At 39.7% G+C, this 24,335-nt stretch overlaps 1 protein-coding gene across 4 annotated transcripts; it reads left to right on the top strand.

The window, feature by feature from the left end:
* Window positions 1–220: 220 nt before the first annotated feature.
* On the top strand, window positions 221–22,968 carry ccar1 (cell division cycle and apoptosis regulator 1). 4 transcript variants are annotated; one of them, XM_088635387.1, is made up of 25 exons: window positions 221–290; window positions 1,044–1,202; window positions 2,734–2,909; window positions 3,692–3,802; window positions 5,079–5,111; window positions 5,354–5,547; window positions 5,792–5,918; window positions 9,459–9,651; window positions 9,919–10,060; window positions 10,438–10,593; window positions 11,248–11,473; window positions 11,767–11,880; window positions 12,209–12,375; window positions 13,062–13,272; window positions 14,257–14,340; window positions 14,755–14,943; window positions 15,345–15,536; window positions 16,009–16,275; window positions 17,380–17,521; window positions 17,768–17,856; window positions 18,132–18,278; window positions 18,813–18,933; window positions 19,615–19,800; window positions 20,194–20,399; window positions 21,688–22,968. In XM_088635387.1, the coding sequence occupies exons 2-25, from the start codon at window positions 1,100–1,102 to the stop codon at window positions 21,748–21,750; spliced, it is 3,639 nt and encodes a 1,212-aa protein (XP_088491513.1). In that variant the 5' UTR covers window positions 221–290; window positions 1,044–1,099; the 3' UTR covers window positions 21,751–22,968. The 4 variants fall into 4 exon arrangements, with proteins under 4 accessions (XP_088491513.1, XP_088491514.1, XP_088491510.1 ...); XM_088635388.1 differs by having other exon boundaries at window positions 3,689–3,802; window positions 5,399–5,547; XM_088635384.1 differs by having other exon boundaries at window positions 3,689–3,802.
* Window positions 22,969–24,335: the final 1,367 nt, after the last annotated feature.

Below are 24,335 nucleotides of genomic sequence, written 5' to 3'. Positions count from 1 at the left end.
GCTTGACATTGACAAACTGATTTTAACATGAGCCACTTTGCTACAGTGCTGAATCTAAAGTTAAATCAGATTGAGCATTGAATTGTTGCTCAAATTTAAATGACTTGCATAAAGACGCTGGGATTTCGTTTATACAAAGAATCCATTATAAACGTTTCGTATTCGACTGCTGGAATGGCGCTTTTTAAACAGCTGCGCAGGCTCGCTGGAGCTCCGGCGCATGCGCCTCACGGGTTAGTATCCAGTCCTATCCGTCTTCGCCGGTGCCCCGTGAGCTACCAGAGGACAGGGTAAGACGGAGTGCTGCCAGGATACGAGATTAATAATGAAATAAACATGTAAAGGCCGTCTCGTGTGCCCCGGGCGACGTTAAGCTTTGATTGCCAAGTGCGCAGCTGAGCCGCTGGAGGAGAATAGCAAACATGCTGGGTTTTTAAGAGCCCTTCAGAGTATTCACCTCGAGTCCGGGCCTGGGGCCTTTTAATTATCCCGTCCTGCACTGCACGAAAACAAAACAGCACGGCCACCATGATTGTGCTTTTTACTACGGGCTGCTCCGGGACGAAATGTGTTCGCTGGCTTCTCCGGCGCAAATGTGTATTTACTCTGTAGCAACAGTCTTGCGCCCCGTCGACAAAACTGTATTTCAGTTGTGGTCTGTAGTTGCAAAAGACGTGGTTTTCCCCCCAGTCTAGCCGAGGCGGAGAAGTCCTCGGTTTCATTGTGCGGGTAGGTTGAGCGCTGTTTGTCGCTGGGTCAATGACAAGGCCAACAGTGAGCTCTTGTCCGCTACTTGTTTATCGCCCTTAATATTTGAATGTACCGTGTAGGTTTTACTGAATGCGTTTCCTGCTGGTCTCTCTCCGTGTTTTACAAGTGCTGAAAAACCCCACAGAGCTCTAGAGAAGTGGTATTTGATATCCGTGGCCTCTTGATAGTATTATTTGCATGTGATGTAATACTGCATTCATCCTGCGACTGAACACGGTTGAATCCCGTCCTGGTTTTTCTCCGCACACAATTTCTTGTCCTCTCTGCCACAGGTCCGCCAAGAGTCGCAGTACCTCGCAGCAAACAGCAAGCAGCTGTCCGGAGCGCCATGGCTCAGTTCGGAGGCCAGAAGAACCCGCCGTGGGCGGCGCAGTTCGCGGCCACGGCGGTGTCCCAGCCCGGCCAGTCCCTGGACATCAACAGCTTGCACTGTGAGTGTGGGGCGGGAGGCGGGCGAGCGAGCTTTCGGTCTGCTGTAGTGCTTACATGGAGCAAGATTCGTCTTTTGTTTTCCATTATTTAAAAAAAAAGCGTTCGTATAATTATACTATTGTAATTAGACGTGTAATTATTGTAATTATAATCTGTTTCAGTTCTCCTGATCTGCAGGCTGTTAATTAGACAGGTTTGGTCGTAAGGAAACCCCCCCCCCCTCCTTTAGCGAATATCTTACTGTTTTCCTTATTGTAATATTACCGTTTGAATGTATTAACATTACATAATGTACATATCATGAACTAAAAAGGGGACGCGTCAGTTACAGGCCCTCTATAGAACTGTTTCCACCCGGGTCAGCTGCCCGGTGGCTGGGGGGGGCGGGTTGATGGGTTTTATTGTTTTTTTAGGAGGAAGTGTACCTTTTTAAAAAATCATATAGGTATGTTGTTGTTTTTTTGTGACTGCATTGAAATGACCTCCTTTTGTTTAGCTTTTCAAAGACAATTTGACTGCCATGGATAGACGTGTTGTGGATTGAGTGCAAGTTAAATCTCTCGCTTAAGAGTACAGCTGTGTCCCATTCCGCCTATAAATCGCTTGTATTTGTTTCTGGTCCTGGTGGGCTGCCATGTGTAATTTTGCATTCCACAGAGGACTCTTAATTACTCTTATTTCAATCAATTGTTGACATAATTGGTCTATGTTAGCAAGCCCAGAAACAGCGCTATAAAACATATTTCACAAGCCTTACCTGTATCATTTAAATCCAATTTAAGGGCCGAAATCATGGTGTTGCTATACCAAAAAATGCAAATGACTTATTGTGTGAGTAATGTCTGTGTTGTGTAACTCTGAAATTGTCAGGTTTGCCCAGTCTGGTTTGCATAACTGTCAGGTACTGTAGATGTAATTATGACATTGTTTCAGTAAAAGCAGTGCATCAGGCAGCAATTTGTTTTTAACTATGGATGTTGTGTTTTAAAGTACAAGTAGCGTATATATTACCATTGTGTAAGGCTGAAAATAAAATGATGCCCAGAATGATAAAAATACATTTAACAGTGTTATGTGTGACGGACTTGTATATTCTTTCAGGATATGTTTCAACATTTCTTGCTTTTTAGGCCATTTGTAAATTCATTTCATAGAGTATTTCTACACCAAGTGTAGACATACTTATTGGAGCTGCTCTTTATTCCCTAGGACGTGGTAATCTAGAAGGAATGCACTCTCAACACAGGCTGAACTTTCTAGTTACCTCTGTAATCAACAAAACCAGATTGCCCATCTCCCTAAAGCATTATGGGTTGTTGTCACTTTTCCCAAGTTGCATTTTGTACGTTTGCAGACTCGCGTCTTAGTGGAAGCGGTCTATGAAAATAACTGTTTCAAAGAGTAAATGTCCCGCTTTACAGGACCCAAGATGTTTGTGTCTTAAACAAGTCGGGCGCCAGCAGGCCGTGTGCTATGAATATTCACTGCTATGAATTCTGTTGCCGTTACTCCTTCGGCGTCTCTCTGCAGCTCTGGGAGTCCAGCCGCCCTCTCTCCTGGGGGCCTCTCCCGGGATGTACTCCCAGCAGTCCGCGCTGGCGGCCGCCGGCCTCAACACGCAGTCCGCCGCCAGCTACCAGCTGTCCCAGCAGACCGCCGCCCTGCAGCAGCAAGCGGCGGCAGCCGCCGCCGCGGCCCTGCAGCAGGTAGGGGAGCTCGCCGCCCCCTTCTCCGATACACCTCGCCTTTCTCACGGAGCATGTCCCCGGGACTGCCGGGACTATTCCCAGTGCTTCATAGATGTACAGGAGGGAATCGCCACAGACTCCACCCACATGGGTGTGGATACCTCCCCATTGTGCATCTGCACTGCCACTGCACAGCAGATTAGGTGGAGTTAGAAATTAAAACTGATGTAATTTATGAGGAGCCAGGTAGTGCTGGCCTAAGATGTAATTTAACCAGGACACTGGAGTTAACACTTCCTCAACACACAGTGGCATGGGATCTTTTAACGACCAAATAGTCGAAACCTGTTTGCCATGTCATCCACAGAATACTCCTATATCACAGTGTCCCAAATACAGATCTGGGGAATTGTGGTCCAGCCACAAGAGTGCCATCTACTAGTTCACAAACACCACGTTCACCACTAGGCACATCCTTGCTTAGTTTGTGAAATCTGAGTGATGTTCAGAAGTGATAATCCAGGCAAACAATATTTCAGGGCTTGGGTTTATGTTTTTGTCAGTTGTTACATTAGCGTTCATGTACACAAGGAATCTACAATGGGTTTCATGATGATTTTCCAGGGATTTCTGTTATACTGATTCTTTGTCTTAAGCCATCAGAGATGTATTGGTGTAGTCTGGAATGCAGCATCTGCAGTGAAAGTGTTCAATATCTTGCAATACTGTCCGCATACTGTCACAAACCTTACATCGATATAATATTAACTCGCATATTGCCGAATCCTGCCTTGCAGCAGTACCAGCAGCAGCAACAGCAGCAGCAGCAGCAACAACAACAACAACAGCAGCAGCAGCAGCAGCAACAGCAGCCACCCCCTCAGCAGGCACTCTACAGCGTTCAGCAGCAGGTAAGTCCCTGGACAGGCCGACGTGTACGTGGTATTCCTTCTATGTTTCAGAACTTCAGAGTTGTAGAGGACTTGGGCATATTCAGGTGATGGTAAAGGCAACAGCAAGGCTGCTGTATTTCTTCTCCTTGATGTGAGAGTCTGTTATTATAAAGGTCATGATGTGGCCCATAATATTGACCATCATATTATCAAATTCTTTCCAAGGGACTCTTGACCATGCACTTCCTGACCTCTGCTGTGGCTGAATATCAGGGCCTCTAACACCAACTATAATTTGTTGATTGATGGAATTTCTAGCCCAATTTTAGGGGTAAGCTTCAAACTATAGGTTCTACTTGAGCAGAGAATAAAAAACACAAGATGCCTTTTTGTTTTTTGCCTTGTGTTTTTAAATAACTTAAGCAGCAGTGTTGCTTGAAGATTAACTGGTGTTTTATCATTTTTGGTCATTTATGGAACGTAGTACAGTCATGTAAAAAAATGGAGCTAACCTTTTCATTGCTTGATGTTGATGTTTATGCTATTCTTATTTTTAAAAATGACTACAAGTAGATTACAAATATTCTAATCTGAAGTTCAGTTATACAGCCATTGTTTAGGTGTGATTTTTTTTTTACCATTTTTTATTACACTTTTATAGGAAAGACGTTTGAAGTAGACTAAAGTTTGTTCAACAGTGTTTTCCAAAGGTTCTTACTTAGAAATGTTTTAAGTAAAACCTAACGGTTTATTATCACTGTAAAACTATCATTTGCCAGAAATGTCAATGCTTTCCACAGAGTTGTGGGAAAAATTCTAACACTTTAATGCAAAATAATGCAGAAGGTCACAGTACAGTGCAGCTGGTATATGTCTTAAAGAGAGGCCACATTGCACAAATTTATGAGTAAAGTAATTGAAATAATAGATTTATCTTTAATTGCAATAAAGATAGGTAATTAAATTGAAGCTGTTTTCTCAGGCCATTCACTTGGCCTAACTCCTATACACTGAAAAAGTCTTCAGATTTGACTGTTGATCTAATAGTATATTGATCAGTTATATTGCCTCAGAAATAATTTCATTTAACTTAAAACTGTTTTACAAATTTGAAAACTAAAACTCTGAAGGAATCACCTATTTTCCAAAAGCTGGAAGCTTTGTAGACTTATGTCTGTGATTGTTTGCAAATCTTTATCTTGCTGTACTGCTGTGGCAATAGCTATGAATTTGCACTTATACAGTAATAAAAACTTGTATTTTTCTATTTTTAATTTTGTTCTTAATTTTTTAGATGCAGCAGCCCCAGCAACCCTTGCTTTCACAGGTAATACTGAGCTTTAAGTCTTAACAATAGCATGTTTATTGTACGTCTGTACAGCAGTGATTGTTTCTAAAGCTACTTTGATGCCTGTTTGCTTAAAGTACTTGTTTGTCATTGGTAAAACGTGAACAGATTGACAAACAAAAAGAAAAACTTGTTATAAAACAAATATTGTGAGCCCTACTATGTGCTATCTTCATGCTTGTCCAGTATTGCTAAGGACAACTGTGCACACGGTTTTGCAGCCTCCAGTGGCCTTGCCTACTAGTCTGAGCCTGTCTAACCCTCAGCCAGCTGCCCAGATCACAGTCTCCTATCCAACACCAAGATCCAGCCAGCAGCAGACCCAGCCGCAGAAGCAGCGTGTGTTCACCGGAGTCGTCACTAAACTGCATGACACCTTTGGATTTGTAGATGAAGATGTCTTTTTTCAACTAAGGTGAATAACAGTGGTGCGAGGACAGAAGTGCCTCTTACGTTTCCATTGGCTTTTGTACTTGCTTGCCATTTGTTCCCAATTGCACAAGTTGTTAACCAAACATTTGGACTTTTTGTGTGTATAAAGAATATACTCTAGAATGGTATTTGTAGTTAAAAACAGGAATTGGCACAAACTTTATTTGCTAACTTGGTCTTCTTTTGGTACTAGAACCTTGTTGTGAAAATGCTGATCTCTTCTCTAGTGCTGTGAAGGGGAAGACCCCGCAGGTGGGCGACCGCGTTCTGGTTGAAGCTCTGTACAACCCTAACATGCCTTTCAAGTGGAATGCCCAGAGGATACAGACTCTACCTCAGATCGCTCCGCAGTCGGTGAGTGGTTTCTCTCAGGCCTGCTGTACACCTGTTGTTAAATATATTAACTTGAGCTTCATTAATAAATGTAATTTTTGTTTTTATGATTATATTATTTTGTTCTTAATTTGTTTATATATGTAGTTACAGCAGTCCCAGCTCTAACCTTAAATTTCCCCTTAGTCAGCATGTATTTACTCTGAAGCAGGATTGTCTTTCTACAGAAAAAGTCCCACTGCAAATGGATGCTAGACAAAATGTCAAAAAGCTTTGGGTGAATTCTCTTTGAAGTATTTGCACCTCTTGTTCCCAGCTCAATGACACTTTGGTAAAACTGCACAATTACTCTCCCGAGAAAAGTTAGCAGTCTGCAGAACCCTTATATAAGTATATTAGTATATTAAGACGGGAGGGATTGCTAACCAGAACAGTTGTATTTCATGTTTTACAATATTTATGTATATTATATTTTAACTTGTATGTCTTTTAAATGCTCCTTGCTCATAAATGCTCAATGGATAAATTTCCAGGTTTCCAAAAAGTCAGTTGTAAGAATTTAATCTATACTTTTGAGTTCATAGGATAGTCATGAGTTCCTGTGTTACGGGGTAATTACTGATCAGGTCTGCGGTAGTCTAGTAAGCAATGGCAGTATGACTTAGACTTAAAACCAGACCAGGTTTTTTGACACGGGATTTTGTTTTTATTGGTGAACCAGTTTTGATAATGTTGACTGTCTTTTGAAGCTACATTCAGAGGATTTACAGTGCTTCCATCACCAAGTGTAAAATATTTTTCTCTTATAATTTCTATAGAGGAGTGAGTCAGGCACTTATTTTCCATTTATAGTTTTCAGGCAGCAAGCGTATTGTTTATATATGTGTAAGTGTTGGAGACCGTCTTTATATTTTGAACGTTCATTCCTACTGTATTCCATGTTTAGTAGTTTAGTTTTTGCTGCATTCAACAGGAAATAACAGGACGTTATCTTGTTAAATAGTTGTGGCCAACAATATTGGCACCCTTTCACATTTTTCAAATTTTCTTCCAGAAAATTGTTGAAATCAAAAAATCTATTTGTATCCCCTTATGTATTTCTTTGGTTTGCAGTGGAACAAAAAAAAAAGCTGAATAATTTACTAAATCTTAGCTTATTCCACAGGAAATCCTAAAATGGCCTGGACAATATTATTGGCACTTTCTACAAGTAGTTAGGAATGGTTAAATTTCAAGCAGGTGATTCTCCTTTACTTTGGAACTGAACTCACCTTTCAACCTGTTGGAATAGGAAAAGGACTCATTCTCCTGTTTTGTGTCACTGTGTGTACCATAATGAGCATGGATGAAAAATAAAACTGAAGAATTGTCTGAGGAGGTCAGACACAATATTGTAGCCTAGCATGGACAATCTCAAGGCTACAAGGCTACAAGATCCAGAGATCTTGATGTTCCTGTTTCTGCCGTATGTAATGTTATGAAGAAGTTTAACCTCCCAGGATGTGGCTACAAGAGAAAACTTGATCAAAGATTGCAGCAAAGGATTGTTCGAATGGTGGAGAAAGCACCTCAATCAACTGCCACACAGATTCAAGCTGACCTCCGGGCACAAGGTACGACAGTTTCAACTTCCACCATCTGTCGCCAACTTAATGAAAGTGGGTTATATGGTAGGGGACCCAGGAGGACCCCACTGCTGAGAGAGAGACACAAGAAAGCCCGACTGCAATTTGCCAAAACCAAAATCCTTCTGTGAGAATGTCCTGTGGACAGATGAGACCAAATTAGAGCTTTTGGGTAAAGCACACCATCTGTATGTTTACAGAAAACGAAATGAAACCTTTAAAGAAAAGAACACCTTCCCTAAAGTGAAACATGGAGGAGGACATGGAACATGTTTTGGGGTTGCTTTGCTGCCACTGGCACTGGATGCCTTGAACGTGTGCATGGCATCATGAAATCAGGAGAATAACAAGGCATTTTGGAGCGCAATATCATAGCCAATGTCAGAAATCTCTGTCAGTACCTGGGTCTCCGTCAAAGGTCATGGGTCTTCCAGCAATGACCCCAAACACACTTCAAAAAGCACCCAGGAATGGTTCAAGACAAAAAGCTGGACTGTTCTGAAGCAGTCAGATCTAAATCCAATTGAAAACCTGTGGAGGGATCTGAAAACGGCAGTTGGGAGAAGACACCCTTCAAATCTGGGAGAACTGGAGACATTTGCGCAAGAGTGGGCCAAACTGCCAGTACAGTGCAGGAAGCTCATTGATGGCTATAGGAATCCCTTGATTGCTTTGATTAAAAGGATACATTAAGTTCTGAATCAAAAACAAAGGTTCTGTAATATTAACAGTGAGATAAAGAATTGTGGTGACCAAATACCTTGGTCAATTTCAACTTATTTTTAGAGAAAATTTTGAGTTGTTTGTAAAAAGTGCAAAGGTGCCAGTATTTTTGGCCACCACTGTATATATGGTGTTTTCTGTCTTTAGTATGATTTATCTTTGCCCTGTGATTGATATTGATTGTCTTTATGCTATCTGCTACACAGGTCTTGAGTTTCTTGTCCTGGATATTACTAAAAAGGACATTAAGATTTAATTTGGCTTCAAATGAAGATTTGCATTGGGACATTTTCTACTGTTCAATAAAAGCCAGTACATGAACTTGATGTGTTGAGGATACGGTCTGTCACTTGCCCTTTGCTTTATTAGTACAGTGGTCTACCTCCTTTTGCCCATTGGGGTTCATGGTCTCGTGCAGAAGCTTCATTTCGAGAAAGTTTAAGTGTTCTGTTCCACTGGACAGCCAATCTGATCTCGGTTTGAAGTGCTCAGCTTGTCCTGTCTGCCATGACCTCATTGTGCAGCTGTAAGTCTAAGGGGCTTGAACAATGATTTTCTATCATTTACTTTTTTTTTGCATTTTTTGCTTTCTCTATATTTCTCTATCAATTGTATTTTATGACTGTATAAATGTCTTGGTTTTCTGTGTTGAATGTATCCATCTGATGATGACACTTATTTTGCATTTGATTGTGTGCTTGTGAAAATCCCAAAATGAATAAATAGAATTTAAAAACAGCTTGAATTAGGCTGTACCTGAATTCAAAAACTTTGTCATAGCAGTTCCCTGTATGGCTTGATGTGGTTTTGGTCAACCATTAGATTTAGATTTTTTGTATAAAATGAGATTAGATGAACATTTGATTTTTTCTCTGGATTAGAAACTCCAAAATAGCCTCAGTATGAGATGTATAGGATGTTTTGTCTGCCATGTGAGACATAGAAATGTCCTGTCAGCAGTCTCAACATTTAATTTTCTAAATGTCCTAGTTGGACAGTTTCCTACACCATTTTCCAGGCAGCTCCTGTTGTGCCAACACACCAGTCTAACATCGGCCGCTCCAGCGTGCGAGCCCAGCTTCAGTTGAGCTGGGAACCGGCAGTGAAGAAGCTCGTAACCTTGACTGAGACTGAACATGCTCTGTCAGTGTGACCTGCCGCTTTCGCCGATGTTTCAGAGGCTAACGCAGCGGTGTCCTCCCTGTTCTTGCAGAGCCAGCCCCCAGGGCCGACCATGATGAAGACTGGCCCGACCATGATGCAGTCCCTGCCTCCGCCCACCACCTTCAGCGTTCCTGCCCAGGCTCCTCCTCCTTCCTTGCTCCAGGCGCAGCTGTCAGCCGCTTCTCTGGCGCCACTGCTGCAGAATCCACCGCAGCCCCTGCTGCCCCAGCCGCCCCCCAAAGGTAGGATCAAGGCCACCTCCTTGTTTCAGTGCTTTCAGGAGCTCTGTCAATAATAATACAGTAAGCAATACTACTTTATAAGAGTCAGGCATGGTTCTATATAGGTTTGCTTATGGTTAATGTATTAATTCTTTAAATATAGAAAAATCTGTTTTAATACATAAAGCGGGTCAAGTTGTAGTTTTCGTAATCATCAGCACTCTATCTGACTCGGTAGTTTGTGCGGTGAAGTGAAGGAGGTGACGGCCAGTGTTTCTCTTTTGGCAGACTGTGTGTTCTCGGGAGGTCTGCTCCAGCCGCCAGTGCGCATGATGCCCCAGCCCCAGCCGGCCCGCAGGCTGGATCCCACACCCAGGTTCCCTGGACGCAATGACAGGGCGGACCTCATGATCAGGAAAGATGACCGCAGGTGAGCTTCTGTGTTTTATCACCTTGTCCTGCCTTTGGGAGCTTTTTTTTTACGTATGAAATTCAGTGTTTGGAACACTAAAAGTTTGACTTGTCATAGAAACAAAACATTGAATCTTCTCAAAAGATTACAGAACACAGTCTCTTATCTACAGCACATACATGACAGCCTTGACTACCGAGTTGGATGCCTCCTGCTCCATAAATGTGTTTCAGAATTGCAATTCAGTGTCCATAAATTCCCGTCTGTGAACTAATCACATTCTTTTAAAATCTTAAACTTGATTGTGGTTTTAGTTATGTGAATGAGATTTGTTAGGTTATAAGTAAATTTTTCCCCTCAAAAAAGATCCTTCTCCTCTTTTCTCCTGCCACTAGCCGCGAGAGGGACCGAGACAGGCGGCGGTCCCGCGAACGCTCCCCCACACGCAAGCGCTCTCGAGATCGCTCTCCTCGCAGAGACAGGTCCCCAAGGAGGCCTCGCAGAGTTGTCCCACGATACACTGTGCAGTTCTCCAAATTCTCCCTCGACTGGTAGGTCCAAGTCAGATCTTGCATATCACCTGCATTTTTCCTAACTCATTGCCCACATAAAATGAGCCAATTGGTGAAAGTTTCAGCGTCAGAAGACCAAAGATGTCAGGATGCATGTAACCTGACCGTAGTGCTTATAGTCTGTTTCTGTCTACAATTTTGTAAAAATAAAGCCTTGTTTAAGTTCTGTTCAAAAGAAAGCATGCAGATCTTGCAAGTAGTTTGAACATGACTGCTTCAGTCAGCTTATGTTTGAGAAAAATTTAATGCAAAGAAAAAAATGACTTTTGTGGACAAGCAGTTCTTTGTATCCTTTTAAGTATTAAATAGGTACCAGTAAACTTTGTATGTAGAATGGCAGCACGTGTTGTAAAATGTTCTTGCCCCCTTGCATGTGGGTTTAAAATTTTAAATAGTAGTCTACAGTTAGTTGGTCTGTCTACAATTGAACTTTGTCCACACGGACAACAATGGTTCTCATAAAGATACTTTGCTTGAATTCAGCGTTGGTTCAGCCAAACTAGAATGAATTTGTAGAGATCTGTTAATACACTTGATATTTGCTCCCATGTTCTTTTCTGCAGTCTGCAGAAGCTTTCTGCATGATAGAATCAGACACGATGCACATGATCTCCCCATCTTTCCATTTCCCAGCTCTAACTGTGACATGATGGAGCTCAGAAGACGTTACCAGAACCTGTACATCCCCAGCGATTTCTTTAATGCAGAGTTCACCTGGGTGGATGCCTTCCCTGTGTCCCGACCCTTTCAGTTTGGAAATTATTGTAACTTTCACATCATGCACAAAGAGGTGGATCCTCTGGTAAAGAACACTGCAGTACTGGATCCTGCAGATGCCAATCACTCATACAGCGCAAAGGTGACTGGTGTTTTTATGATGTTCTTCATGTTATTTATGTTGTAACTATTTGGTGGTGCATGAGATAGCAGTACATACTTAAAACTGATGGGCAGAAAATTCTTCAAATGTCGAATAATTCACGTAAAACATATTTTGATCAACACGTGTAGTCTTTTAATCGGGGGTATCTTACTTGAGGGGATAACAATGGAATTGGTTAAATAGTTAAAATTCTCAAGGAGTGTAAAGTTTAGTTAGAACAAAATGGTTTACCTGGTCTTGACTTAAAATTGACATGTCTTGTTCTCCAGGTGATGCTCTTGGCAAACCCAAGCTTAGAGGATCTCTATCATAAGTCTTGTGCCCTTTCTGAGGATCCACAGGAGCTGAGGGATTCGTTTCAGCATCCAGCACGACTGATAAAGGTATAAATTTCACATTCACAATGCTGCTGGAGAGCAAGAAATGATGTCAGATCCTATTCCATTTCTGAAGTAATCATGTGGAATAAAAACTACTGATCCCTGCTCTCTAGTGAAGATGAATTATAATGCCAGACTGTGACATACGGACTTATGTCAAGCATTGGTTAACACTAGCAGTTTCATAGCTACATTTATACTTTTGGAAAGTGAAAGTTCTCTCCCAAAGCTTCTCATTCCAACATTTCAATGTTTCAATGTTTTTTCTTGCAAGATGAGTAAGGATTTTGTTTTCCCTCAGGAGCCTAATATTTAAAGTTGTTTTCTTTAGTTCTTAGTCGGAATGAAAGGCAAGGATGAAGCCATGGCCATTGGAGGGCATTGGTCTCCTTCACTTGATGGAGCTGACCCAGAAAATGATGCATCTGTCCTGATAAAGACTGCTATACGTTGTTGTAAGGCACTCACAGGCATTGACCTGAGTATGTGCACGCAGTGGTAAGTATAAACTTGTACAGGATTTATTACAATTGTATCATTTGATGTGTGTTGAAATATTAATAAGGTGTGGTACTAAAATGGTCTTGAAGGACTGCATGCTTCACACATTTTGTATCCTATTTCTGTGTTGGATGCTTTTTTAAAATGATTATTAATTTTCTTTCAATTTTCAACTGTCTATGCTAATGTCCTGCAAAGCAATCCCGATTGACTTCGATGTGGTGAATGCATTAATTCTGTCGCTCAAGAGCTGTGCTGGAGGAGTCGTCGTCCATGGCCTCATTATTTTCTTTTTTTTTATTTTTTATATATAACTTTCTTTTATTATTTCCTTGATAACCCTCTGGGTCTGTAATCTGTCCCCTTCCTAAAGGGACAGTCATTTAACTTGCACACACACACACACAATATGCACACGAGGAGTGATAAAAAGCGAATGTGTCCAGGTTTCCTGTCTTTTTTTTGTGTGAACCTTTAGAAATTGTGGCTGCCATTCAAGATGAGAAGCTACTTTGGATCTGCAGATTTTTGCCTATGGGGAGGAAATGGAGAGGGTGGGGAGCCTATAAGTTGTTTAAGAGCTGGACAGAATTGGGGGAGTTAGGAAAGTGTAAGCTTGTGGTAGGCTCTTTAAGATGTCTTATAGAATGTTTCTTTCCAATACGCTTCTTCCCTTGCGACAGGTATCGTTTTGCAGAGATTCGCTATCACCGCCCTGAGGAGACACACAAGGGGCGTACAGTTCCTGCTCATGTGGAGACAGTGGTTTTATTTCTCCCGGATGTTTGGCATTGTCTTCCTACCCGCTCAGAATGGGAGTCGCTCTCCCGAGGATTCAAGGAGCAGCTGGCAGAGAAGCTCCTGGCTGAACGAAAGGAGGCTGATGGAGAACAGGCACTGAACGCTAATCCCTTTTTCTTATTTCCGCTTCTCACAGGCACAGGAAAAACAGGCACAAAAAAAACAAAAATAAAAAGTCTATATTCAATCCCGTTTACCTGTCCATACTCCCCTCTTCCCACCCGGCTACCACCTCCCTCCCTCCCCACTCCATCCAAACACTACAAAGCAGTTACATGCAGGGGAAGGAGCATAGGTCTTACTGTTGCAACTGGTAAAACAGCTTCCAGCTTGGTGTCTCAGCAACTGTCAATTCTTAGGACTGCATTTTTCAATAAATAACAGAGCAAAATTTCACGCAATGTCATCTGCAAATTTGAGATTATGGGTATATGTGAAGCTAATTTGATTGGCCTTTCAGTGTGGGATTAAGCCTCAAAAATATATGTGCTGGAAACTGGAGGACCAGTTGTTTTGCTGAGTGTCTCAGCCTTGTTATTTTGCCAGTATATGCCGTATTCCAAAACCTCTAAATTCTGTCTCTTGTCTGTCCCTTTTGATTTGTGGTACTCTCCGATTGGACTCTGTATTAGACCCTTTTTGAAGTGCTTGATTTTCCAGGGCAGTTGGTTGAGCGACAGTCTCCAATCTTTTCGAGGGACTAGAAATAAAAATCTTCAAGCGGTGGAGTACAGCTAGGCTTAGGGAAAACACACACAGTTTGGAAACCAGCTTTGTGTGCACCTGTCTTATACATCCTTTGGACCTACTGTCATTGATGACCTTTTTGTATTCCACAGATCTGGCTTTGATTGGCTGATGGTCGCATTTGGTCTTTAAAAAGCTAGAGAACGTCCATGTAATGTAGCAGTGTATCTTACCTTACCTATAACTTAATAGGAGGAGACAATGAGAGACAGTTGTGGCCTTGCTACTTGCACGGATCAACTTTGTTTCAGAATGAATGAGTGGCAGACCACTGTAGAAGTAGCATGTTTATTTTTTATTTCTTCTCTTTGTCAACATGTTTTGATCCAGGAGGAAGAAGAGAAAGACGAAGAAGAATCAAAAGAAATATCCACTCCTACCCACTGGTCCAAACTTGATCCGAAGTCAATGAAGGTGGGCAGTACTAATGCCACCTAATGCCCACCTAATGCCTAGGTTAATTTACATCCCCAAATTGTCCCCTATATGAGCCTATGTGTGTGTCTCTCTGTGATGGACAGGCTTCCCTTCCACAATGCATCCTGCCTTGGCTCATTGTCTGTCAGGTTAGGGTCCAACTTGCACTGGTTGGTTCCAATACTCATTTGTTGCATTTGCTTTACCTTCCAGTGTATATATGAATAGTAAGCGTTATTTTCCCGTCTTTGTTTTCTTTTTAACTTAATATGAGCTAAGTGCTCTTGTCTGTGCATATACTTCCAGCTTTACATATATGACTACAGTGAGAATAGTATGACTTAACACAAATGGGAAAGATTTTTTTAAATGAACATGTCTTTTAATCCAATAAACAATTGTGTCCTGAAGGTGAACGATCTGCGTAAGGAGTTGGAAAGCCGTAGTTTGAGCTCCAAAGGTCTGAAATCCCAGCTGATTGCTAGGCTTACCAAACAGCTGAAGGTAGAGGAGCAGACTGATGAGGCGAAGGAGCCAGAGAAACCTGAGGCCCTGGCAGAAGTGGAGGAGGAACCGTCTAGGGTAGAGGAAGACAAAGAGGTAGGCAGAGATCCAAACTCGAGCGAGCTTTACTCAGATTCCAGAAGCTAAAACATGGAGCCGGAGACTGAGATGTTCCAGTGCCACAAAATGACCATTGTCTTAAAAACAGTATTGTTATAATTTGTAGTAATAGTAATAGTGTTACTGAGGAGTGCAAAGTCACGTATATATCAAGTGTATAGAGAAGGTTGTTCTGAAGATTATCAATGAAAAAATGTCTGTAGATGCCAGAAAATCAACTAGATGTTTCTTCCTTCTCTTTGTTGTTAGAATGTAATTTGCAGTGGGCTGTGCAAAAAAGCTTCTGCCTGGCTCGAGTAGTGGTTGTTGTTTCATTTTTATTGGTTTGAATGTCTTGGGGAAAAAATGAAAATTGTTTTATTCCAATGTCACTTCAGGAAGAAGAAAGAAAACGTCAAGAGGAACAAGAGCGACAGCGTCGGGAGAGGCGCTACGTCCTGCCAGAGGAGCCCACCATCATTGTTCATCCCAACTGGGCAGCCAAGAATGGCAAGTTTGACTGCAGCATCATGTCCCTGAGTGTCCTTCTGGACTACAGGCTGGAAGACAACAAAGAACATTCGTTTGAAGTAAGCTAAAATAATTATTTAAAGTAATATTAATTTTATGGCTAAAGTAAATTTCTATTTTTAACCATTGTGTGGTGTCTGAAGTGCATTCTTAATGTCTCCTGTCACACTGTAACCATCCTTTTTAATCTAAGTAAACCATTCTGATCTGGATCCTTACTCCAAGACTGAGTTTGGTTCAAATATTTCTTCTTTGTTGCAATATTGTTTTTCCTTTTTCAAAAACAAGTTGTGAAGTTAGTGCAGTGTACATGCTTTATAAATGATTTGAGCTTCTCAAGTTTTTGTTTAATTCCATCATCTGATGTTATACTAGAGACAATCTACCCCATATCTATCATAGTGTTAAACCATTGTTGTTCATATCATTCTTTGGAGTGATGCCATAGTTGGATTAGTTCATGTTGATATATGATAACCCAGGAAGGCTTAATGTACCCAGAGAAATTATGTAATGTCTTCCTCTTTGTAGGTTTCCCTTTTTGCAGAGTTGTTCAATGAAATGCTCCAAAGGGATTTTGGTTATAGAATCTACAAAGCTCTGGCCTCCGTACCTCTGAAGGATGAGAAAAAGGAGAAGAAAGACAAGGCAAAAAAAGAGTCCGAGAAAAAGGAAGCAGAGAAGAAGGAAGCTGAGAAAAAAGAAATGAAAAAAGAAGTAAAAGAGGAGAAGGAAGATGAAAACGGGGAACCATCTGTGAAAAAAATTAAATGTGCTGATGAGAAGGAGGATAAAAAGGTGAGTTTGTTTTAAATGTTAACCCTGTCTGGTTATTATTTCCTCTGTATTTCTAATAAAGAAGCATACACAGAAGTAGAAGCTGTAGTTTACTTAATGCACTACTGTTACTTAGTAATGCTTCACATATAGTTCTGAGTGCTTCTTTTTAGTGAAAGGTTTGAAGCAGATTAAGTAACCCAGCAAATACACATCAGGGTTCCTATCGTAAGTATGGTACTTCTTCAAGTATCTCTCAGCAATAAACTTTGTCTCACAAACTTTGCATGCATCAGCTTCTTACCACTTAATACCATGTCCTGCCCACAATGTCCATGAAGAACAATTCACCAGGACAACTAGATTACATCTCTAACTGTAATGCTTGTATCCTCTAGCAGAGTGGTTTATAGTGTTGTTCAGCCATCCCACACCAAACTAGAATTGCAGCTTTTATTACATTTCAGAAAAGCAACAAAAACAATGGTGAAGAATGTTTCAAAGACCGTTCTGGAGCACAGAACCTTTACCTTTCTTGAGTACTTCCAGTGCCAGGACGGTCTTAACTTTTTTTATGTTTTAGGTTTTACTTAAAAATAATTAACAGCAGTTATGATGTTATTTAGGTGCACACAAGTGTAAATGGATGTAGAGACCAGCTTCCCTACAGACCACAAGAGGGGGCTGTGAAACAGGCCATTTGCTACCTTGTTATGTCTTTGTGTGTATATCTTTAAACTTGACCCTGAATGTGGCTTATGGTCTGTAAATTCTAACTGCAGTTTGAATATACCAAATATATCAGTTTACAATCCATTTTCCTACCTTCTCTCTTCCTGGTCTACTGTTGCCATGATTGCTTTGAAACATGGACCCTCTGCAATAGGGGTATACATGGATTATCTGTTAATTATATTTATAAAGACCTGCACCAAGCACTGTTTGTAGGCTGTGGTATAGTGCCTGCTTTGGGGACATTTCAGAGTTTTTTATGCTCCATTCAGACTGTTTTGCCAAATGGAGGGATATTAGTTGGTTACAAATGTGTTTTTTGGACAGGATGGGGTTTTCGTCGCAGCATCTGCTCAAAATAGGTAACCAAATCTCTTCTTTTGTTATTTCCAGGAAGATGAGAAGGACCAGGAAAAAGAAGTGAAGAAGGAGGAATCTAAAGACGAGGAGGATAATGAAGAGGAGAGCAGTAACATGAACGCAGAGGAGTATGACCCCATGGAGGCTGAGGAAGCAGATGATGACGATGATGACGGTAGTGATTTAGACATTCCATAATGAATTTCCAGCTCTGTTGGCCAAATTAAAAGCATTTTTATTGAAGAAACAGCACAGTGGTACTTTTAAGGGTTTTTTCTATTTCTGCTATAGAGAGGTCAAATGCTAGGCTATTATTAGAATTGATTTGGCAAAACGTCCCTTTATAGATCAGTTTTGTAGTTCTCATGATAAATTGGTTAGAGATAATTCTCCCTCCAACATGTTTCCCTTGTGCCTGTAGACAAAGATGATGAAGATTCAAATGGAAGAGACAAAAGGGATGACAGAAGAGATGACAGGAAATCTAAAGAGAGGTCTTCAAAAGACAAGGTTCGTCTTTGTTTTTCCAAGGCAGAACCAGGTTAAGATTACGCCACAGTTCTAAACTGAAAATGATTAGTTCTAGCGTGTATTACTATTTAAAGGAGTGGCTGCATGAAAATAGAACTTTAAAGATTCAACCATGTTGGTTTTCTTGGTTTTATTTGGCTGCAGTTTGTTACCAATCCACCTAACATTTTTTTAAATTCAACTGCTTTTTGAATTGTCAGGTACAGCAAAAATCAATTTACCAAATCAAATAATTTTATTGTGTTTTTGCATAGGAAAAGGAGAAGAAACAAATGGTAACATACAATAAAGACCTTTTAATGGCTTTTGTGTACTTTGATCAAAGTCACTGCGGATACCTGCTTGAAAAGGACGTTGAAGAAATCATGTACACTCTGGGGCTGCACCTTTCCAGAGCACAGGTGGAGTCAATATTATGTGAAATAAGATGCTTTTTGGCTTCGACTTCTCTTTAAACATCTTGAAGCACCACAAATACTTGAGTTGATTATTTCATGCCTCTCTTATTTAAAGTTATTCATTCTTGTCCAGCTAATGTTTAACAAATTGCCTGCTCATACCCAGGACAAGTCATAAGATCTTTAAAGTTCCAAATCCAATAAAACTTTCTTTCAAATAGTGCGGCAAAATCTGGTGCCAACATTTAAAAACCTAATCTGTCAAGTATCTTTCATACAAATGTACAGTATTTGCATTCTGATGTATAATCAGAAGGTTTATGAAGTTAAAGCACTGGGGCAGTTTTACTAGCTTGTCCATTTAATTTCAGAGAATCAGATTTCAGATACTGAGCAGATCTTGATTTTAAAAAAAGGCCTATAATTTCTTTGTGGTGATAGTTGTTCAGATGTTAAATTTATATATCGAATACATACAAAAGAAGACTGCTTGGTGGCATGTGTTTCATGGTTTATTACACAATCCTCTTCTTTCAGGTGAAGAAATTGCTCAATAAACCAGTTGTTAGGGAATCGTGCTTTTACCGGAAACTAACTGATCGACCAAAAGATGAACCAGCCCCACTCACTGCTGAGGCCCAGCAGGACAACCTTTTAGGTAAGCAAATGTACTTTGAACAAAGTTAAGTTAAGTTGAACAAAGAGAAATGAATGTTTTAGAGCTATTTTTGTACGTCGGGAAGAAAGGCCTTGTCGTTCCAGTGAAGAATGGAAGAGCTTTTGGCTTAATATTTTAGACTCTTGAGCTATCTTGCCTCTTGTGACTTGTTTAGGCCAGTTTCTTTTGCATACTTTTGCCGTTTGTGACAAACACAAATTTGTATTTCTTGATTCTCTTCTTTCGTCCTGCGGTCTGACATACTTCTTACCTTTGTGTCACTTCTGTTCAGGAGTTAATGGGGCTTAGGTGTTCATGGTGCAGAAATCATGGCAGGCCTATATAGATAATGCAAAGCTCTTACTCTGGAACCTGAGAGGGGATACACACATCTATTACAGTAATTCATTCTCTCTGTTGCCATTGTAATTGTCCTTTCAGAAGTTTCCTGGCGTGTGTCAGGTCTGTTTGCAGTCCTGAAGTTGTAATATATTAAATATTCTTCCTTTAGGTCCCATTGCTTCAACTCTACTGAAGATAAGAGTGTTGTATTAGAGAATGTGAAGGTGCTGCAGATTGTGCTCACAAAAATGGGTTGTTCCTCATAGTTTTAAGGTCATGATTGATAAATGAAGCTGGAGGCATGGAAGATATTGCTTATTTGTGAATTCTGTTTTTCAGGAAACAAACTACTGCTGTCCTCCCATAAAGCCAAGTCGCAACCCAGTGAATCTCAAGGCTCTGGCGGTCTCTTCGTATATAATGGCGCCATGGTCGACGTGGGCAGCCTGATGCAGAAACTGGAGAAGAGCGAGAAAGCCAGGGAAGAGATTGAACAGAAGCTCCTTCTACAGGAGGCCAAGAGCGGTATGTAAGAGCAATCCCTCTGAGCAAAGAGACTGATGCAGGCATCGCAGTTCACTCTAAATCTGAATTTACTTATTTCTTCCTGTAATATGTTAGTATTGATTTATCTATATCAAGTGTAAAAATGATTTGCTGTTAGCCAAAGCTGTCAAGCTAAAGGTGTAAGATGAGAACATAGTATTGGGAAAGAAGAATATTGTTTTTATGTAACATGTTTGTATTCATTTTAAATGTATAATAGCCTTTATTTTTACCATTTTGACATTCATTCACTTTTAATAGATTATAAAGTTTTATAGGTTTTGGCATGATTTTGATTTTCAAAAAGTTGTAGTAATTGTATCTGTGCTGACTTGGCAAGGGTTAAACAGAGCCTGTTTTTGTTAATAACAGAAGAAAATGGAAAACTCATCTTGCAGCTGGAGACTAGCAACAGGAGCCTTTCTGCTGAACTTGAAGAAATTAAAAATGACCTTAGTCAAACAGAAGAGAATTTGAAAGCTTCAGAAGAAAAGAGATCCCGCTTTGAAGACCAACTGCACTCAACAGTCAGTCATTTGAAGGTTTTAACGGAAGAAGTGCAGTGTGTTCTAAAAAAGGTTTGTACAACCTTTTAAATACAGAATTAATATGTAATCAAGAATTTATCTTCTTTTTGATTCCTAAAATGTTGAAAAAAAAATTCAAGAATATGTTCAATATAAGACAAGTTTCTCTATTCTAAGTGCTGCAAATTACACCAAAAAATTAAATTATTATTTTTTCCCCGATCCCGGATTAGTCTCCCCTTCCTGTTTGGTATTTTTGCCCAATTGATATCAATTGCAGTGGTGGCCTAACTGCAGGAAATAAGAACATTGGTAAAATTTAATTTACCTAGTTACAGGTTTTTAGCTATTTTTAGAAGATTGGTTTTGTAACTGTATAACACTGATACAAAAGATAAGTGATTTGGCACTCAGTAGCCCCTTACTATATCTGTAGTAGAATGATTTGATCCTTTCTGCTTCATTTTTGGATGTAGAGAAAAACAACCAAACTACACTCCAAATGTGTTATGTTCTGTAGCATTAAAGAATCAACTACCAAGCAACAATGGTGAGAAAGATCCTTAAACCACACTTGATCTTAACTGGCTGGACAGTTGGACAAAACTAGTTACTCTGTAGGCTTACTATTGATTTTTAGATGTTGATCCCATTTCTGATTTAATTGTGACCGTTTGCAATAGCATGATTTTTTTTATGGCTATATATACACCAAATGTCACGGGAGGTCTAGCTGTGGGTTCTTAATGTTTCACACACATTTTATTGTGGAGCAAAAGTTAAGTTTACCATGCTCGGAAGTACTTCTAAAACTTCTGTTGCTACTGATCTAGAAAACATGGTACTTCTGAAATACTACACTGCTTCTTCTGCCATTCACAGCATCATCACACACCATTTGTGTGTGTGTAAGCCTTCCAGAGCGGAATTGGAAAGGAGATGCTAAAAATCCATTGGAAATAAAGTTAGAAGATGTATTAAATTGTTGCAGAATACAAATGTAAAGAAGGTGGGGCTTTCGTGTCAGACTAAAGGCTAACAGCCTTGGCTGAGGTTTAAAAAATCCTGACGCTAGATGTGAGGAGATCACAGAAATCATTGGTACAATAAGCTCTCTCTGCTCCACCCACCCTAGTAGCATGTGCATCTTTAATAAAGCTTGCGTTTTGATTCAGATGTCCACGTCGCCTAGATTTAATCTGGCAACCTCTAGGCTACAGCCTTGGCACTATACATTTGTCAGAACACAATTAAGTGACTTATACAAAGGCATCGGTATAGGAACAGTATTAATCTTTGTTTTATTTTTTGTTTATTTTGCTTATCTTCTGTCTTCCAGGACATTTCTCCCTCTGAAGATAGTGACCAAAAATCACAAGAGAATGGGTCCGATGAGTCATGAAACAGCCTTTCCTATAAGACAGATTCCATTAGATAGTGCTGTAAATAACTCGATGCTGAAAAGACCATAATGCATGTCTTAAGTAGTGATTTGGTCATTGCTATGTACAGTTTTATGAATGAGTGTTGTCTTATCATAAAAACTGCTTGTAATTCAGCTGAGAATTATTACCACTTGAAAATATTTTTCTGCTGCATAAAGTTGTAGGTTCAAATGTATTTTAATTATAATAAAACTTAAGTTTAAGTTTATTACAAAATTAAAAATACTTTGGTCTAAAAATGTGTTCTTGTGGCAGTATTGTTGAATTTTAGAAGCCATTTTTTCAGTTTTTTTCAATTTAGCAAAATTTAACTTGGTTCTGTTTCTTAAAAATTACTAATTAAACTATTTTGAAAGTGATTGTTTTTTTTAATACAAATTACCAGCACCTACAAGTTTAAATTATTGAAAACATTTAATATTTATGGTCTGGGTGGCCTGTTTTTTTTCTTTGACATAGTAAATGTCGGTAAGCTTAAAAAATTGTAGCACATCTCAACCTCAGCAGAAGTCAGTAGTGTAACACTGAAAGATGTTTTGTCAGGTTAACCACTTTCAATGTTAAGAGTTGTTTCTCGGTGGCTTGTCTGATAAAATAAATGACCATTTTATTATATATCCTTTGTTTTTCATGTTACCAGAATAAGGATGAAATTAAGGGTAATTGTTCTGCCTTTGTTCTATGCATTGTTTCATTTTAATTACCATTATCTTAAACTGCCAGAAACCTTAGAAATCAAACAGCTTTGAAGTTTATTTCAAAAGGTACTTATAATTCTATATTTTTTCCACTTTGTAAAAACAAGAATTTTAATCTTGCCTTTATTTGCACAGGCTAACTTTATAGTTGAATAGTTTATGTGCAACAAGAATACAATTGCTGTATACTTAATTGAATGTACAGTTTTACTCAGAATGAATTGTAGCCACTTTCTTGCAAGCCTTTGAGCTCTCACATACTCTTCCACACAAATGATTGTGTACTGTTACAGCTTTATATAGCTTAAATATACTCCACATTGCTTAAATGTGGCACTTGTCCTAAATACGCACTCCTTCATAACGTTTGGGAAAAACCTTAAGTAAGGCAATTTAAATCTGAATGAGGTAAATTCAATGAAGTGTGTTTTTGTTAATGTGCTGTTATGTTCAAATAAATGGTTAGTTTTTTTTGTCCTTTTGAATTGTCATTTTTTGGTTTGGAAAGCAGGCCACCAGGTGTCACAGTTTCACTCCATTACCATCGTGTTTTTGGAGAGTAAGCACCAATACATGTATGTTTAAATTGTTCTTATTGCAAACGGGTTTTGTAATCTTTGGAATTTCTCTTCCCAAAACATACAACTTTTGATTTTTGTTGGAGCTATCTGCAATATTAATTTAATATCGCATTTTCTCGTCTAAAAATGCACTAAACGGTCTTTTTGGCGAGTATGAACATTTTCTAGCACTGAAGTTAGCCTCTTTCTTTTGATGTATTTGAAGGAGTGTGATTGTCCCTGTATGCCCAGCTAAATTCTATCCAGCTGCTACTCTAGTACTTAACCTGTATTAATAAAACTCCATATTAAAGTCTGCTTGCACTTTAACGTCTTGGTATTTGCACACCATCTGTGGCCACTGTCTCTTAGAATGGCTTTTGTCCTTCCTGGGCTCTTTTATTTGTAATATACTGGCCTGAAGCGTGAAAGACTTTTCCTTCCAACTAATGCATTTTATAGAGGGTGTATTTAAGTGACCTTGCCATGTAGGTTGTAATGGAAGGGAGTTTTACTTCCCTTTTCTATTTAAAAAAAAAAGGCAGACCAAAGTTGTACTTCATCAGTTGGTTGTGTCAGCTATATATTTAAAATTGCATTGCTCATTGTCTTGAAAATGCTCAACTGTTAAAATGCTTCGTAAGGTGTATATGGTATATCTGAGTAATGCCTTCAGTTAGTGGTGTGCACCATTAATTAATGTGCATATTTTAGGGAAGAGAAGTTGGTAGGAGATGAAAGTGTAGAGTGAGTGTTCCCCTGGCTAAGGGAACAATGCAGGTCTTGTTTATCCATTCCTCTGTACAGTATTTTGAATTGATTTGTCATACTTCTGCAGGGAATTGATTTATTTTGATTTCAAAGTGACGACCTCTCTAAAAGCACAACAGTGATTCAAAGTGAGGCCAAAGGTTGTAAACTGATTGTTGTGGAGTGTCCTCTAGCTTGGATTTGAATAATTAATGAAATTATTCTAGAAGGCCACTTGCAGGTTGGTTGGCCACTCCTTACTTAACGGAGATAAGTTAAATAAGGTAGGGCAGACAGCAGGCATCTTTTTTTTTTTTTGCTGTAGACCCAAACAGCAATGTGGATTGCTGTTTTGAGACAGCTGAAGAGATTTGCACAGGTATGCTCAGCTCCCTTCTAAAACAGTGGTTCTTTGTTCCCTGCTTAAGAAATCGGAACAGAAAAACTAGTGAGTAACACTGGCTGCTCCGAGGACAGTGAACCCAATTGATTGCAGGTACTGAACTTGCTAGTGAGGAATTGTGTTGCATCTGT

This window comes from Lepisosteus platostomus, chromosome 6 (assembly GCF_059453375.1).
Source record: "Lepisosteus platostomus isolate fLepPlt1 chromosome 6, fLepPlt1.hap1, whole genome shotgun sequence".
In the NCBI taxonomy this organism is placed as follows: domain Eukaryota; kingdom Metazoa; phylum Chordata; class Actinopteri; order Semionotiformes; family Lepisosteidae; genus Lepisosteus; species Lepisosteus platostomus.
The sequence above is the reverse complement of the archived record's forward strand: the minus strand, read 5'-3'. Positions and strand labels throughout refer to the sequence as shown.

What these genes read in the sequence shown, in the direction of transcription:
- ccar1 (XM_088635384.1), top strand. Translation starts at nt 1,100, where the DNA reads ATGGCTCAGTTCGGAGGCCAGAAGAACCCGCCGTGGGCGGCGCAGTTC. An exon ending in TCCAAATTCTCCCTCGACTG is followed by an intron (nt 10,594 to 11,247) that starts GTAGGTCCAAGT and finishes TCCATTTCCCAG; the next exon opens with CTCTAACTGTGACATGATGG. An exon ending in ATCACTCATACAGCGCAAAG is followed by an intron (nt 11,474 to 11,766) that starts GTGACTGGTGTT and finishes CTTGTTCTCCAG; the next exon opens with GTGATGCTCTTGGCAAACCC.